An 18405-nucleotide genomic window follows, 5' to 3' on the forward strand; every position below is an offset into this window, starting at 1 on the left:
TTTTGGGCGATAATCCACTCTTTTCTGATATCTGAACTGCTGTGGAGACACCTGATGCCAGCCCAGTTTTTCCCCCTTTTATAAATGATTTGACTCTTAGCTACTCAAAAGGTTATTTATCTTCCATCTGATGATACTATTAGGTTTTGTCCTTTTATTTTGGCAAAGTGTTCTTTTTAAATTCTCTATTTTTTAAAATTTGAATTCAATTAAGTCACATATAGTGTATTATTAGTTTCAGAGGTAAAGGTCAGTGATTCATCAGCCTTATATAACACCCAGTGTTCACTACATCCTGTGCCCTCCTTGACGTCCATCACCCAGTTATCCCCCCCCCCATCTTCCTCCCCTTCAGGAAAGTGGTCTTGATTGTCATCCTTAAACATGTTCTCTGCCATGTGGTTTCGGTTCTATTCTTTGGGGATTCTGATTATACGTATATTGTCACTTCTTTGCTTGTCTTCTGTGTCTGTCCTACTCCTCTTTAACTCATGAAACAGTGGTTTCTGTTTTGTTCGCTTCATCTCTATTCCTTTCCTGTTTTTGCACAGTGCCTATTTTGCCACATGTTCCGTCCAATTTTATTTTCATTTTTGTGGTCATTAGGGGGCTTTTTCCCCTTCCTGTTTCTTTCCTGAATTCCATTAGCTCACATTCCATTTTCCCTTGTTATCTTTCTGATTCTTTCCTGATTTCTTGCTTTTCTGCTTTGTGGTTTTTCCTGTGGGTGATTACTTCATAGTTGGTCACACTTTTTGTCTGGTTGGGTCTGTATTTTTCTGCTGAGTGTCTTTCATCCATTGGTAAGTTTTCTGCTCCTTCCACATTAAAAAAGAAAAGCAATAAAAGTCTTGTATTTGTGCTGGGCAGATTTTCCTTTTAAATACTTGATGCCCGGTAAACTGGATATTCCTGATCCAGCTATCTGCTATGTGATTCTGGGCTGGGGGGAGGAGAGCCAGGAGAGGTGTGGTAACCTTCCAGGTAGCACATCCCTAACTCTTCTCTTTTCTGCTGCCAAAGAGAGAGAGGGTTTCCTGCAAATGTGACCCATCTATGTTATTCTTTGTTTAGTCCTGCCTCTTTAATTTTTTCTGAACCAGATCAAGTGCAAGGGGGCTTCTGCTGCTCTCTCTCTTCACCCTGTTTTCTACACTTGGTGCAAACAAGGATTGCTCTTTTGGAGTTCAGAATGAGACCCTCTCCTTCATAAGTGGATATTTGCTGGCACTTTCAGGGGTTTTCCACCGATGGGCTCTCTCTTCCTTCTCTGTGCTTCTTCTCTTTATTTTTTTCCCCATGTGACACCAGTCCAACTTTTTTGGTAATCCTTACACATATGGGGGAAGCCATGGATACAATTCCTCTCCCAGTTCTGCTGAAAATGAGAGTTTTCTGTCCCTCTACAAAAGTGTCATCACACTGGAATAAAAATCCTAATTAAGAGACACATAGCATTGAGAGGTGGGAGGATCTCGTCATTAACACCCTTTATGCTCTCTGGGAGGCCCTCCCTCATCTGTTGCTCTCTACAACAGGTTCTTCCCACTCCCTTACCCTTTATGACCACTTCTTATGTGGGTGTTGGATAGTGTGCCATCCTTTTGCGATGTACATCTTCGATAATCAACTTCCTAACTGGTGCAAGGTTCAGAGGCTAAGGATTGTTTTAGAGGTACAGGACTTACTGTTTTTAGACCTAGGCTTTAGGAACCTGTGTTCTTTCTACATTGGTGCATTCAAGAAAGTTATATGCAATAAGAAAATTTGGGTTGAAAGAGAAATGGCATTTCTTTTTAGAAAGTCTTTTAAATTAATTATATGACATGCCATATTCACACTTGCAAGTATACAAATATATTAAGATTGGTTATTATAAATTTTGGAGGTTTGCATTACACTAGTAGGTTTGGGGCCCAGGAGCCTTTTGAAACTCCAGACCAGACTGGGTCATTTTAGTTCACAATATTATAGCTCCCAATGAAAGAAGCAGGGTGGCCTGGCACCATTGTATAAGGGTAAAAAGTGCGATGAAACTCAATGACACCCAAGAGCTTGACTGTACTGGATCAGAAAAGACCAGTGTTGGATTAAATTGTGTTCATCAGGGGCGTCTGGGTGGCTCAGTTGGTTGGACAACTGCCTTTGCCTCAGGTCATGATCCTGGAGTCCTGGGATCGAGTCCCACATCGAGCTCTCTGCTTGCCAGTGAGTCTGTTTCTCCCACTGACCTCTCTCCTCTCATACTCTCTCTCTCTCTCGTTGTCTCTCTCTCTCTCAAATAAATAAATAAAATATTAAAAAAAAACAAAATTATGTTTAAAAAAATTGTGTTCATCAGCCTGGTTTTACTAAGATGGGGATATGTGCCATACATTTTAGGAGGATTTATAGTAAAATAATTAAAACTGAGGAAGTCTGGGCCACTTAAAGAGGTACATTTTGGGAAATACCCTCCTGTACCCAGTGTTGGATCCATGAGACATTAGTGTGTATTAAAGAAGACAGAAAGGAAAATCCTAATTTTCTTGCTTTATAAAATAGTTAAATCAGTGGTCTGTAGGATGCACTGAAAAACACTATAACTATGTTGGAATGCTCACTGATGGTATTTATTGTGTCAACTTGTTAGGGTCCCAGGGGCTTGGTTTATTAAACAACAATGTTTATTGACCACATGACCTTACTTTATGGGGACTGCTGTTTCCATCTGCCTAAAGAGAAACATTTCATATGTAACATTTACTGCCCTTTGTAGTGTATGTACACTGGAATCTTTGAACAAATCGCTTGTAGTCCTTGGCTTCTGCTGCCTGGTGTCCATTCACTTACATACTCTTGTCTCCTGATCACCAGTTCCTAAGAGGCCTTCCACAAGGTTGGCCTCCAGGCCCAAGGGGATGAATTACCATTTCTAGACCAAGAAATCTAGTGCTTTGCCTGTGTCTGCCCACAGTCCTTCGTTCAGAGGTGGACATGAGATCTAGATTAGGCCAATATGAAATTCAGTTCCTGGGCTTTTGTTTAAACTTTTGAGGAAGTGACTTCCTTTCTTTCTTCCTGGAGGTAAGTCTGGAAAGAGACAGGCCCAGGAGTGGCAGTCATGTTCTTGGCTAGAATTCAGATAACATTAAAGAAGCAGCAGAAGAACAGCAGCGTAATAAATGGGGTCCAGCTAACATGTTTTGAACTTTAGTTGAAACTACCCGCAAGGTGTTAAGAAATAAATGTTGAATCCCTTATTCCCTGGGGGCAGTGCATTTCTGTTTTTGTTGAAGCCAGACTGCATTGGGTTTTCTATTACCTAAGACTAAAAAAATACTAAGTAATATACACTTAAGGGGCAGAGATCACAGAGGGTCCATAAGTGTCCTCTGGCCTTGAAGGCCTGTGCCTGACCCTACCTACCCTACCTTCTTTGGGCCACTCACTCTTAATGTCTTAGACAGAATATCTATTGGATGAGCCTCTGGGTAAAGGCATTTTTGTCCTGGCTGCCTGGGAGGCTCTGTTGCCTCTGTTGTGGGAGGCAGATTAGAAAACCAATGTTTTCTTACATTATGTCATATATGTGCATGGGATGAAGACCTTTCCCCCAAATCTGAAGGGAAGGTGGGTGCTAAAAGGGAAACTACTATGAAACAAGCATACAAACAAAAAGCAGATGAGGATAAAACCCAGCCCCAAATACAAGTCCACTTTAGTACCATGGCTCAGTTTTCTGCTAGAGACCGGGTCCTTGTTCTACACTATGGGTAAAAGCGCTATTTTCTCTCTCACTCTATCTTTCTCTTCATTGGGAAAAAAGCACTGTAAGTTGAAAACCATTTAGCTGGGTTAATTTTAACTCTAGAGTGGTGGATCTTTGCAAAATCACACAGTTAGAGAATTCTAAATAAAACCTGAGCACAATGATAGTAAAAATAATTATTTGGTGGTAAATTCACTCATCACATATGGTCGCAAGGCTTACAGGAAAGCTCAGAGCCCGTGAGTTCTTCTAGGTCTTGAGAAGTTTTCCACTATTCAGGGGTTGTGCAGTGGAGTCGCTGGAGCTGAGAAGCTGTCTTTTCATTATTTGTGACGTATCCAAACATCAACCTGCTTACTTGAGTTCATATAATTTGTGACACGATCCTCTAAACATTTTCCCATATTACTAAGGTTCTTTGAAAAACACAATTTTTATTGGGTTCCACTGGATATACTACCCACACCATAATCACATACTTCTATTTTGTGAGAGTGTAACATCACAGTGAAAATCTTTGTGTGTCAAGTGTGGTCTTCATCTCTGGTTGTTTCCTTGGGAGGATCCCCAAGGAACTGTGGTGTCAAAGGGCATGGACTTTTTAAGGCCTTGCCAAATTGCTTTCCAGAAAGACTCTCATGAGCCACATGAGGTTATGCACTTGCCAGACATAAGAAAAATGTGTTCATTATTTAGAATGTGTATAGAGAGGTCTTAGGAATAACAGTCTTTTCTGAAAAGCAGCAATATGACTCAGTATCAGAGGTCTCTTTTATCTGACGATATCAAAGTACTTCTTTTCAAACAATGTTTTCTTACATTCACATATACAAGAAGGCTTACAAATGTGTAGCAAAAGGGAATATATTCAGGCACTTCTCCAAACTAGGAGCAACGCCAGAGGAAGACGAAACTCTGTCCAGTCTTTGCTGTGGGTGCCCTGTCCCCTGTCCCCTCTCTCAGTAACTAATTCTGATGTGGGGAAGTCCCACCTGCTCTTGACTGTTGACTCTGCTGTGGGTTCCCACTAACTAGGGTTTCTAAGCCAGAGGAATGATGCTCACTCCTTTGTTCAGGTGCTTTCCCACAAGCCATTATTCGTAAGGGCGGCAAATGATGCTTTCTTATCAACAGCTATGGGATGCTAATAGATTTCAGTCTTCGAGACATTTTCATATTGAATCACCTGACTCTACTGAAATCAGAGAGAGCACCTGTTCAGATCCCAGGTAGTAGCTAGTAACTGTCACTTGCCCAGACTTAATTAAGAGTCGTACCTGCCAAAGTACCTGAGTAGCTAATTTCTACTTACCCAGCACCTGAACTGGGGGCTCACCTGTGGCTTTGGAAGGAGCCGTCATTGGGACTAACATTTACTGAGCTCATAGGTGCCAGGCACTGGGATCCACATAATTATCTCACTTAGTCTCGCATTCAGCATATCCAGTAGGTTTGTTATTAGCTCAGATGACTATGAGAAAACAGAGGCTCCAAGATGTCCAGTAACTTGGCCACTATCTCACGGCTAGTAAGCAGGCGAGCCTAGCTATATTCAGCAGGATGAGCTACAAAATGCGTAGGGCCCAGTGTAAAACGAAAATGTGGTCCCTTGTTAAAAAATGATTAAGAAGATCAAAATGGCAACAGCAGATCAATAAACCAAGCATGGGGCCCTTCTTAGTGTCGATGCACAGATTTCACCCCCAGAGAGCCAGCTTAGCACCCCTAGACATTCTGGTTCTAGAATGCACACTCTTCACCAAATAACAGGGCTGAACGGCACATGGTTTGGCAAACGTCTGACTTTGGCATGTAAATAGCAAATGGAAGTGTTACACGTGAGCGACTTGGGCAGCCTTCTTTAAACACCAGCTTTCTCCTCAAAAAGGGCCAGGAATTGTTCTCTGGCGAGAGGTAAACACAGCCAAGCCCTGCCTCGGTCCTCCTCATTCGTAACGGTCGGTCCTTGCTGGGCTGGTCCTCTCCTACCAAAAGTCACTGTTTGGACTTCTTTTGCTTTCCTTAAAGCCAGTTCTAATGTTCTGGGCTAGTTCTCTCCGGCCAACCGCCTCTCTTGCTGCCATGTCATCCCATCTCATTTCCCAGACGTTGCTGCCCCTAGCTCTGCCGAGAGATTCCCACACCCCAAAGGGAGCGGTGGCCCATCCAACTCACTGAGCCAGCCCCATTGACGGTACAGACATTCTGTCCCTTGCCCTGGCACTGTGGGAGATGGTGGAGTTTCTGGAGGGAAGACAGGAACCAACCATCTGTTTTCTCCTGGGGCTTAGTTTTCCCGGAAACATATTGCTCAGAAGTGATTCCTTCCTACAGAAAACCCCGGGCAAGATGATCATGGCTAGTACTTACTGAGTGCTTACTTTGTGTCATGATTTACATGTATTTAATCTCCATAGGCAACTTATACTTCACATGTAACCCATTTCATCTTTTTTTTTTTAAAGGTTTATTATTTTTTTTAGGGGGAGGGGTAGAGAGAGAGAGAGAGAGAATCCCAAGCAGATTCCCTGCTGAGTGCAGAGCCTGCCATCGAGTTTGATCCTATGACCCTGAGATCATGACCTGAGCTGAAACCAAGAGTCGGTGCCTAACTGACTGAGCCGCCCAGGTGCCCCTCTTTTCATCTTTAGTAACTGTGCTGTCAATAGCCCCATGTCAGAGAGGGGAAAGTGAGGCAGAAAGGTTAGGGAAATCCTCAAGATCCGAGAGTCAGGAAGTGGGAGTGTCAGAACAGGAAGCTCTCCAGTCTCCAGTCTCCAGTCTATATAACAGTCCCCCCTCCTTCAAGGTTCTGCCAAAGATCCTGGGTGGAGGAGCAGAGCAGTCTTACAGGCTCAGTAAAGTAGAGCCAAATATCCAGGAATGTGGCCTTCCCATTGTCTCAGAACAAAACCCCAAAGCGTTAAAAGTCTGGAACAACAGGGTTGAGGGTTCCCCTGGGACAGCTTTCCCGTATAGCTCCTCAGAGGCAGGGGACACACACACAAACACACACATATACACACACGTACACACACATGTACACACACACAATGCACAAACACAGCGTTACTCAAGAACGGAAATTACCTTATGCCCAGTATGAAGTCATGGCCTTGAATATATTTAAAGACTTATTTGAGTATTAGCGGATTTTACTTACTGGTGTCCTTACCCAAGATCTTTGTTATAACTTTAACTTAGTGTTCTAGTCTGTGAAACACTGAGTAAATAAGGAGCCAATTGTAGTAATAATACTATGAATAATACTACTACTTTGCATTCATATGGTACTTTACAGCTCACCGATTTTTCCACGTGATCCTCAAACCCCTCTGACACCAGGGTTTGTGGAGGTTAAAAGACTCTGGGGACAACCGGGTGCAGTGAGGTAGAATTGGATCCGGACCGTCTGTCTTCTCTCTTCTTTGTCATGCTCTTTGGACGCTACGAGCAAGTTCCCTGAACACAGTCCTGACCCAGGCAGGGGGGAAGGTCCTCACCAAAAGCTGGGAGAAGTATGTGCACTTCTTGTCGGGACTAACGAGATGCCTGTTCAGCAGGCTCGAAGCTTCAGTTTGTCTGTCTGTGCTGTGTCTACAGCATGTTTCCTTCTGAGATATTGAGAGGGAAGAAAACCCACCTTCCCTGACAGTGATCAGGCGGCTCGGAGACAGTCAAGCAAGAGTCATGGACGTTTCCGCAGGTCCCCATCGACCTGTGTGAAGGAAGCTGTGTAGGCACATTTATTCCCTGGGCAACACTTAGAAAAATGGTTTTGTCCAAGTTCCTGAAAGCACCTGAGAAAAGTTCCAAGAGCCTCTTTTGCACAATTAAATGAAAATGGTGCTGAGTAAAAGGAACACAACAGGAGGAAGGCTTGCCTGAACACTCATCTGAGAAATGGAAACTGTAATTTAGATAATTTCATGATAAAAGGTTTGAATGATCCTGACAAGAAAATTGAGAAGGAAAATAGCCAGGTGACTCACCACCCAAAAGCAGACAGCAGCAGCGAGTTCTCGAGGCTTGTAGGAGATGCAGGACAGGCAGCATCAACATTGGCCTTGGCCAATGTGCCGCAAGCCTAGCATGCTCACAACCATGAACCCAGTAACTCACCCATTGCATGGATTTGGAAACAGGCCCCACTTGAGTTACCCTAATAGGGGAGAACTGTTGGGTGACTCTCCAGATGGTAATTAGCATAATACTGCGATATTCATCGGCAGTATTCATTGGCATGAAATTGAATATCGAGAAATTTAGATTCTCATCTCTCTATAATTCATGCCAATACCATAGCCTTTTCCCCTCAGTACTACTTCCCTTTGCCCCATTCACACAGAGGAAGCCCAGTGCTCACTATACAGAATTTACTTACATAATTGCAGAATTCTTAAGAATGCAGATGTTGGTGTTTTCAAGCACTATTTGAAATACATATTATAGACATGGCTATAAAAAGATTCTTTTATATTCAAACATCCATTCCACCAATAAACATGTCTTTAGTGCCTGATAGCCTTTGATGAAAGAAGCGGGTGGGAGGAGAGGCAGGACGCAGACACGATGCAGAGTTCCCAGTCAAGGAAAAAAGAGCCAAGTAGAGCTAAACATCACCGTCAGTGCGGAAAGAGGCACGGTCTTCCTTCGCTGCTCTGCTGTTTTCAGGCTTCTCAGGATGGGGCTGTATGATCCATGGGTCCTTTCTGCATTTGTGCTAGACCACACACCCTGCCTAATGCAGAGCACCCATCAGCCTAGAGGACCCAATGTGGAAGACAGCCAGTCTGTCAAGTGGAGGGGAGGCTTGTGGGAAGAGACTAAAGGAGAAGCTCTTTTCCAATCTAGAAAGGGCAACGGTGAGCCCTCCTTGGACCTTCACATCTCCCTGAACACATATGTCCAAGATATTTGGTGTTTCTGAAATGGAAGATACTGGTTTTCATCAGCAGTGCAATGCTAGGTGACTGTGAATTTCCTAAAATGTAATCTAATTAAACACATTAAGATCCAGGAAGGCTGGATCTCCTTAAAACTTTTCCCAGGGAGAGAAGGAAGAGAGGTAATGGAACAATGTTCTGAATGTTAGATTTTTAAAAAAAAATTGTTTTATTTATTTGACAGAGAGAGACGCAGCGAGAGAGGGAACACAAGCAGGGGGAGTGGGAGAGGGAGAAGCAGGCTTTCTGCTGAGCAGGGAGCCTGATGTGGGGTTTGATCCCAGGACCCTGGGATCATGACCTGAGCTGAAGGCAGACATTTAACCGACGGAGCCGCCCAGGCGTCCCCTGAATGTTAGATTTTTGATGATGCTCCTCTCCCTGAAGCTTGTGCAGTGGGATTGCATAGAAACCCTGTAAGAAATCTGTGGACTGTTTGATTCAGCTCTTTCATTTCTTGGCCACCTCACCACTCTCTCTCTCTCTCTTTTTACTGTTTCTCACCAGGGTATGGGAATATTGCTCCAAGCACTGAAGGAGGCAAAATCTTTTGTATTTTGTATGCCATCTTTGGAATTCCACTCTTTGGTTTCTTATTGGCTGGAATTGGAGACCAACTTGGAACCATCTTTGGGAAGAGCATTGCAAGAGTGGAGAAGGTCTTTCGAGTGAGTACCGCGTCTATTTAAACCCTCACCTCTGCAATCCAACTGGCTTTTTAGCCCGACGGGATCTAGCATGAATGATTAGGGTGTTATCATATCATTGTCACTTTTTAAAAAAATGTATTTTTATTTTTTTATTAACATATAATGTATTATTAGCCCCAGGGGTACAGGTGTATGAATCACCAAGTTTACACACTTCATAGCACATACCCTCCCCAATGTCCATAACCCTACCAACCTCTCTCTACCCCCCTCACCCCAACAACTCTCAGTTTGTTTGGTGAGATTAAGAGTCTCTTATGGTTTGTCTCCCTCCTGATCCCATCTTGTTTCATTTATTCTTTTCATTGTCACTTTTAATGGAAGAGTTTTATGTCATAATTGTATTTTCTGTTTTGGCCAATGGTAGTCACAAGCACTGTGCCTAAACTCCCTTCTCTTTAGCAGTTTCCTTCTTTACAGTGGTATTTCTGGAATCACAACAAGGAGGATTAAGTATAGGTGTGCCCAAATGAGATTTTCTGAAGATAGGAGGCGTGCTCAGTTCCATCTTAAAGAGGGAAGATAGGTTGCTAAGTGCATTGGCAATAAAGTAAAGAAGTAAATCCATTTGTTTTGTTATTGGAAACTCTTCACTCCTTTTTATTTATAGGTCTGGTATCTTTAGGCAGATCCTGGCTTCTAAGACCTCTTCCAGAAGCCTGCCTTTTCCAGATACTGCATCATGCTTTGTATCTGTCTCTTCATGGCCTCACCCTCTCTGTCCTCTCACTTCTGAGTGCTCTCTCAGCAATAGCACACTGATGTACTAACTTATACTAAGGTGTTGATGATTGCCATTATCTTAGTGGGTTTTTTCTTCCTGGGAATACTTATCTTTAAACAAGGGACAAAAACTCAACTCAAGGAATTTATTTACTAAAGATGGCATTCCTGGCCTCAGTGACATGTTTGTGGAGCAGAAGCCATTGGCTTGGGCTTCTCAATGCCCTTTAACTAACACTTATCCATATGATCTCACAGGAAACTAGTTTGGCTCCGGTGTAACATCATTTCTGCTCTCTTTTTCGTTACTGACCTAGTTCTCGAGTCTTTCAAACCTTCTTCAGGTAGTTGTTTCTGATGATGACTTAATATTTAAAAATGACTATTTGAGACCTTTTCGGAATCTAGCAATGGTGGGTAAAGAGAGATCAGTGGTGAGCTCTAACGCCGCACTTGTTTTTCTCTCTGAGACAAGAATACGACTTCTCTTCAGAAAAAGACAGGGGCACTCCCCAGGTGAGCGGTTTCAGGTTTGAGAGAGTGGAGGAATGGGGCAGGAGAATTAGCTTAGAGCTATCTTTTATGAGCTCAGTGATCCTGGGTGAGCGACCTCAGTTTATTCATTGGTGAGAAAGAGGAGGAGAGAATTTGAATCTACTTTAGAAGGTTTTGGTGATGATTAAGTGGAATGATGTATGAAGAGAGCTTGTGAGAGGCCAGACACACAGAGTTCAGATCTGCTGCGTATCTGTGTTCTGAAAGAAGCCCTTATTAGCAGCCTAGCCACCCATTTGATTTCCTCTGAGGAGCTCAGCGGTGCGTGGATATTCCTGGAATGTCCCACAACCTTTGCTCCCAGGTGCTGGCTGGCCAGCTGGCTCATTAGAGCATAGACTTGAGCTCAGTGGTCACCATGGAAACCGTCAAGGCTCAGCTTTTCTGCTTCTCAGATGTTCGGGTCTCCCTAAACCAGACATGGCAAGTCTCCATCTCCAAACCCATCTCCAGGAGCTGTTTTGAGCTTCTCGGAGGTGCCCCGTTAGCCAGGGCCTCACAGCCCTCCAAGTTAGACAGGAGTCTGGTGGATAGAACACTCAGAACAGGATTCAAATGGAGAAACGACTGACCCGGCATTTTTATTTTTATGTAGCTTCTCTAGATCTAAGTTTCCTTATTTGTAGAAAGAAAGGATGGCACTAAAAGCTTTTGAAATTCCCCATTTAGAAAAAAAAAATTAGTTACTGTATTCTAAATGAAGGAAGAGATTGCCATCATTGTGACCACATCTGCTACTGAATTTGGGGACTAGTTTCCCCTAATGAATTTCGAACTACAAGTAGAGAGTATAAGTCTCCTTCCCTTAAAGCTGCCTCTCAGACGGGTGGTTCGAAGGACTGTGGGACAGAGCCTTAAAAACCCTGCATCTCATTTTTATGCTGATGGCACTCAGTTCCTTGCGGTGCCATCAAAGACTGGGAGTCTTTTAGGAAGGAAACCGCAGTGTATTATGGAATTGGCAGCCTGCGATGTATGCATTTGCAGAACATCGGAGGAGGGTGCTGTTGGAAGGAGTGACTGAGTTCCAGGAGGAGGAGAAGCGTGCTTCCTGAATACACAAACAACCCATCTGCACTTTGCTGGCTGCCTGTAGTTTTGGTGGAAAAATCTCAAAGCGCTTTGCCATTCATTTAAATGACATCTCAAAGGCCAGCTACTCTTAGATGATTACTTGAAAACTGAAAATTTTAAAAATTTTATAAACTTCGTTGAAGTCGGAGGTTATGGATTTTTAGTTCCCGTGGGGAAGATATATTTTCCCCCTTCCATCCATTTAAGGATTAAGTCTTTTTTTTTTCATCTGCTGTGTTTTCTCTCAGCTATAGGGAAGAGACGATTTTTAGTGAAGTAAAGATAAAATATAAAATAAGCCTTCTGGGTGCCTGTATTCTGAGGTGACATGATTTGGGTCCTTCTCCCTTATCCCAGGTCTGAGCCTCATTTTAAAGAGTTGCTGGAGGTTAATGTATTATTTAGGAATGCTTTTGGCTGCAGAGTAATATAATACCCACCTACTGGGGTTTATATCAGATGAATAAATAAATCCTTTTTTTCCCCTTCTTTTTTTTTTTTCTTCTGAAATCAGAAATAATTGAAAAATGGGGGAGTCAGATGAAGTTTAAGAAGTCAGCTTTATTGCTGGTAAGCTGAAAGGAGGATATAGCTTTTTTTTTTTTTAAGATTTTATTTATTCATTTAAGAGAGCAGGAGAACATAAGCGGAGGTACAGAGAGAGAGGGAGAAGCAGACTCCCTGCTGAGCAAGGGAGCCTGACACGGGGCTCCATCCCAGGACCTGGAGATCACGACCTGAGCCCAGGGCAGACCCTGAACTGACTGAGCCACCAGGTGTCCTATAGCTTTGGTTTTGATGCCAAAAAGACTTATTAACCACTTCACCCTGAATCAGAAGGACTTCCCTGCTGTATTAGTTTTCTATGGATGTGTAACAGATTATCACAAGTGCAGAAGCTTTAAACAACGCCCGTTTATCGTATCACAGTGCTGTAGGTCAGAAGTCCAGGCAGGCTTGGCTGGGTGCTGGGCTCAGCAGAGCATGGGGCTGAAATGAAGGTGTTGGCTGGGGTGGGCCGAATCTGCTTCCAAGCTCATTTGGATTTTGGCAAAAATCAGTTGCCAGTGGTCGTGGGACTGAGATTCCTGTGTCCTTGCTGGCTGTCAGGCAGAGGCCACCCATTCTCAGCTTCTAGGAGATGTCTGAACTCCTAGACATCTGGAGTGGCCCCTCCGTCTGGACACATGGCCCCTCCGTCTTTAAAGCAAACATGGGATTCTTCTGGTGTTTTGTATCTCTCGGACTTCCCTTTGTCTCTCTGCCACCAACCTGAGAAAGTGCCCTGCTTTTAAGGGCTCCTGGGATTTGATCAGGCTTACGTGGATAATTTTCCTCTCATAAGGTCAGCTGTGCCATATGATATATCATAGTTTTGGGAGTGGTAGCTCATCACAGCAGAGGTCCTGGGGATTAGAGTGGGATATTTTTATGGGCCACTTTAGAAATTCCCTCTCTTCTAGTCATCGGCAGCCCGGCCCCGTCAATGAGAGCAGGGTCAGCCCCACTAACCTTGCTAAATCATAGAGAGAAAAATCAAAGTATACCTCGATGTAGCAGATGGTTTCAGATGGGGGAAGAAGGGGGCTGAGGTGAAGGAGCTCAGTCCCTTCCGCCAAGGCCACCTGTAAGTCACTTGTCTGACTGAGCCCCCAGAATGTTCCTCTGGCTGAAGTCCTTTCACGTGGAACATGAGTTCAGGAAGATAGACATTGCCCCAACACTGATTAACCATGGGTTAAAGTTCAACACTTACTTATCTTGCATAGCGAGAAGCCTGGAGGAAGGTAGTTTCTGGTTTGGTGCAGTGAGAAGTTGAGCATCATGGTACCATTTTTGATGTGCAGACTTTTCCCCCTACACCACCAAGCAATTCTTTGATGCCAGCTGGTTGTCCTACAGTTCAACTGAATTCTGACTCTATCTACCTGGAGGTAACATCAGATCCCGTTGGTTAAGGGCTCAGTCCCATGATGGCCCTTCACTTCAGATGCCAGGCATGAGTCCGGGTTGTTGCCTCTGCTTCTGACCACATGGCTGTCCATCACAGATTCCCACAATCCCTTCCTTGGGTTCAATAAATCTGCTACAGTGGCTCACAGAACTCAGGAAACCAGTGTACTCACTAGATTACAAGTTTGTTCCAAAGGATTGTAAAGGATATAAGTCAACAGCCAGATGAGAACATGTGTAGAGAGGTTCTGAATAAAGGAGCCTCTGTCCCTGTGGAAGTTGAGGCCTGACACAGTAGCACATAGACGTTTCCTGGTTCACCAGCCTGGAAGCTCCTTGAATCGCCTCCTTTTGTGTTTTTATGGAGGCTTCACTACCGAGGCATGATTGATTCAATCATTGGCCATTAATGATTGATTCAACCTTCAGCCCCTTCCCACTCCTCAGAATCGGGGGTGGGATTGAAAGTTTCAAATGTCTATTTCTGGTTGGTTCACTGGCAACCAGCCCCCATCCCTGGGTGATCCAAAAGTCATGTCGTTGATGTAACAAAAACACCTTTGTCACTGTCATCACAGGAAATTCCAAGGGTTTTAGGACCTTTGTGCCAGTCATGGGAGGAAGACCAAATGTTTGTTTCCTGTTATAAATCACAACTCCACATGAGTTTACCCGTGTTTTGTTCTCTCTTTCTGCTCTGCTGTCCTTGGCATATTATCTTTTCAACATGGTTTGCAAGATGGCTGCCTCAGGACTAAATGTCATGTTTTCACTCAGCCACATTTAAGGCAAGACAAATGTCTCCTTTTATGGGAGAAAAACCTTCCCTAGAAGTTACCCTGCAGACTTCCCTCTGTCTCACTGACCAGGACTGGGTCGTATGACCATTCCCACCTACAGGGGAAGTTAAGAAAGTGTGTATCTGACAGAGAAACATGGGATCCATTGATTGAGACCCCTGGTTCTCAAAGTCTGGTTCCCTGGGCCATCAGCATCAGGATTCTCTGGGAACTTGTTAGAAATGAAAATTCTTACCAAAATTGGGGCCCAGCAATCTGTGTCTACGAAGCTTTCTGGGTGATTCTGATGCCTGCTAAAGTTTCAGAACCCTTGGCACAGAGGAATCATCTTCATCTCCTGGGGCTGACTACCTTGCTATGATGAACAAAATGAGAATTCTGGTAGCAAAGAAGAAGTTGGAGTAAACAAATGACAGCATCTGGGTCAGGTGCCAGTCAAGTACTAGCTGCACAGACCACTCATAGAGAAGCTATCTTCCCTCCTTGTCATAACTCAGGTGGTCTTTGGGATCCTTGAATCTGTCAGGGAAGACTACCTTATGCTGGGGTATCCAACAATCCTATCTTTCTCCTACCCTTGCAAGAGCTGCTGTAACCCTGGGAACCCACCAGGCTGAGGAAGAGAGCTGGGCATTGCACCCTGGCCCTTAGGAGCTTCTGTCTTTTGGCCCATTGGCTCCAACTAGTCACTCAGCCCCACCCAACCACAAAGGGGGCCTGGAATGCATTGTTTGAGCTCCAGGAAGTGATTTCCAGGATGAGAGAATGCATGAGTACAAGTGATGTCCAGGATTATCTGTGTGCCCCACTCTAGGGTGATAAGCACCCTTAAAATTTAGGTGCAGTTGGCCTTTGGGTCACTCTTTGGGGAACACTACTCTGTGAGGCTCATTTCACATCTGAGAAATGGAGCCCATGATTACTTAAATGACGTGCCTAGATCCACATAGTGAGTTGGGGGTATACCCTGGACTTGAACCAGTAATCCTGCCTTAACCTCTTCCAGGTGGGCCAAAAATATTTACTGTCAAATATATTAATCCATGCTAGGAAACCAACCTAGGGTGTAAGATTTTTGAACATGTCGTGCTAATTTATGGAGATGATTTATAAGTATTTATAGAACATAAAGTAAAAATAATTCTTCCTGGGTTTCCAGAGGGAAATCTGGGCAGTTAGCAAGGAAGATAATTATTTGGGATTTTAAATAAGGCTGGCCTTGGGTTCCGAAGCAGATTTTGGAAGCGGGAAGCTTCTCCCTACCCCCCGCTGTGGGCTGGCTCTTTTGCTGGGCCAGGCTGACTATCACCTGATAGGATGGTATAGGAAACCTGGTCAGATTTGGGACTGGATCCCATTTTCTTGCTCTGAGCTGGACTTTGGCCTCTGGTGGGAAGCAGCTGCCTCTCTTCATCTGGCTGAACAGCAAGCTTTTTTGATATTACCTTTAAAACCAAGAGACACCCTTTTTCTTCTTTGGCTTCTTCCCGGCATGGTTATAGCAGAAATGTTTATTTGGAGCCAAAGGAGCTTTGGTGTAGCTGACAAATAATAACACATTGCCCTAGGCTTATCAGTGCCATGATTGTTTGGGGACTTTAGAGGCTGTGAGATGCTTAAGATGGGGTGATGACAGTCTCAATCTGCTAATGATGTTCAATTAGTGGGCTAATCAATCACTTTGGATTGCAGGCAGGGGCTGATGGTGGAAGCCAAGGACTGCTGGGGGCCCTTGCCATGTGCCTGGCATGAGTCAGGGAAGGACTCTGAAGGGCACACATGGCAGGAGCCTTCTGTTACTTGCAAGTGCTCTTTGAGCTAGCCCCCAGGGGCAACGGGCTTAACTCAAAAGAACTGTCATTTCAAGAAGAGAAAAGCTCTTGTTTTGGAAACTGGGTATTCTTTTCAGCTCTGTGGGTTCAGCTACAATTTCTGGTTCTATCAGTAGTGGAGACATGCATCCAGTATTAGTTATGCACACCAGCCTAAAGAGGCGGGGGGTAGGGCGAGGTGGTGGGCTGAGAGTGCCCAAGTGTGAGTGTGTGTGTGTGTACACATATGTGTACATGTCTGTTTGCCTCTGTATCACACCTACACTGGTGTATACTGTATTGAAAATTCCTGAGACATAACTCAGTGGAATTCATGCTACATGGATGGTGTGGATTTATTTTGATCAGAGAGAAGATCCTGGTTTTAATGTGAACAATTGCTTTCTTATTTTCCCTCAGGGACTGGAAGGGGGTGGGAGGTAGTTTTAAAAACAATTTCAAAGAAGGTAAATATTTTTAAAGCTTTATCAAGCAGGCCTCTTCTAAATTAGTTTAAGGATATTGTCTGGCTTTAATGATAAGCATGGATGTGAACTTGAGACATAATCCATAAGTGACATTCACAAAGCAGACTGCATAACATCTGTTTTTTTTTTAAAGATTTTATTTCTTTATTTGAGAGAGAGAGAGAGAGAGAGCGCGCACGAGCAGAGGGAGAGGCAAATGGAGGGGGATAGGCAGACTCCCCGCCAAGCAGAGAGCCCGATATGGGACTCGATCCCAGGCCACTGGGATCATGACTTGACTGGAAGGCAGCTGCTTAACCGACTGAGCCACCTGGGTGCCCCACTGAACAACATCTGGTAATGACAGACTGTGACACAGTCTATCCATGAAAGACCCCCTCTTTTCTCTCTTCCTGTAAGTCAAGGTTGCTCAGCCTTGGCACGATTGACACTTGGGACTGGATTATTGTCATGAGCCCTGCCCTGTGCATTGTACAATGTTTGGTGGTATCTCTGGCTTCCACTCCTAGATGCTGGGGCCATGAGTACCCCCAGTTATGACAGCCAAAAACATCTCCACACATTAATAAATGTCCCCTTGGGGCAAAATTGCCCCAGTTAAGCCACAGCTCTGCTGAAATGTGAGGGGCCAGTTGCCTCACAGGTCCCAAGATGCATGCCCAGCTCCCCTGGCTAAATCTTCCACTTGATTCCAGGGTCCCTACCAATGGTCTTAACTGCTTCTTCAGCGTTGGTGCCGTTCCTGCCCAGAGCTCTCCTCTGTCACGTGAGTCCTTAAAGAGGGCTGTAGAAACGTTATTCTCTGGGAATAAGATCATTTCTCCCCCATGAGGGAAAATGCCTGGGGCCTGACCCTGATGATATATATATACAGTGATTGTTCTGGCTGGCATTTTTTAGCAGGCAAACCATCTCAGCACTGCTTTTAGCTGACCCCATAAGGACCAATCGAATGTGCAATTCTTCCTCTCTCTTGGTTCATCTTTGGGAGCTAGCTGGTGTCTGTTTGGTGTTTCCTGTTACCATCTGAGATCGCTGTAGGCTTTAATGGCTTTTAAAATGCATTTCTCTCTTTTCTATAAACATTAGAGCTCTCAAATTCTGCCTAAAATATAACTATATAAAATACTTCCCACATAGTATTTAACATTTAAACATTTTTAGGGCAGCTTTAACAAAGTCTTTCTCTCTCTGGTAAGCTTTAATCACAGGTAACTTCTGGGAATCTGATTGTTACTTGGGGATGGCTAATCACTTGTGAGCTCCTATGTGTAGGACCTTTGTAGAGAGTCTTGGATTTGTCATTTGTCCAGTAGGATTTAGTCGAGGTCAGACTGAGTATTATGGCACTTCAGTAGCGAAGTCTAGAGATGAGTTACTAATTTGCTTCGAGAGTTTACAGTATGCTGGACGCTGGGTTGTGAGCTTTACCCAAAGTCATCTGCCCCACAGCCTTCCCAGAGAGACCATTATCATCTTCTTAATCTTATGAGATTGGAATGCTTAGACTGCTCTGTGACCTGCCCAAGGTCACCCAGCCCATAAGCAATAGAGCAAGGATTCCAAAGCAGGTGGCCATGCCCCAGTGTGCATG

The 18405-nt window shown here is 44.2% G+C and overlaps 1 protein-coding gene across 2 annotated transcripts in view; it reads left to right on the plus strand.

Annotated features, from left to right (window-relative positions):
* KCNK10 (potassium two pore domain channel subfamily K member 10) overlaps positions 1-18405 on the plus strand; it is a gene marked incomplete at both ends in the record, with an annotated part of 126340 nt that overhangs the window by 80271 nt on the left and 27664 nt on the right. For both annotated transcript variants that reach the window (XM_080808956.1, XM_080808955.1), the window contains one exon: positions 9205-9365. In XM_080808956.1, coding sequence (XP_080665082.1) covers positions 9205-9365 — 161 coding nt within the window. The remainder of the gene's footprint in view (positions 1-9204; positions 9366-18405) is intronic.

The sequence above is a fragment of the Martes martes genome, assembly GCF_963455335.1.
Source record: "Martes martes genome assembly, chromosome: 7".
In the NCBI taxonomy this organism is placed as follows: domain Eukaryota; kingdom Metazoa; phylum Chordata; class Mammalia; order Carnivora; family Mustelidae; genus Martes; species Martes martes.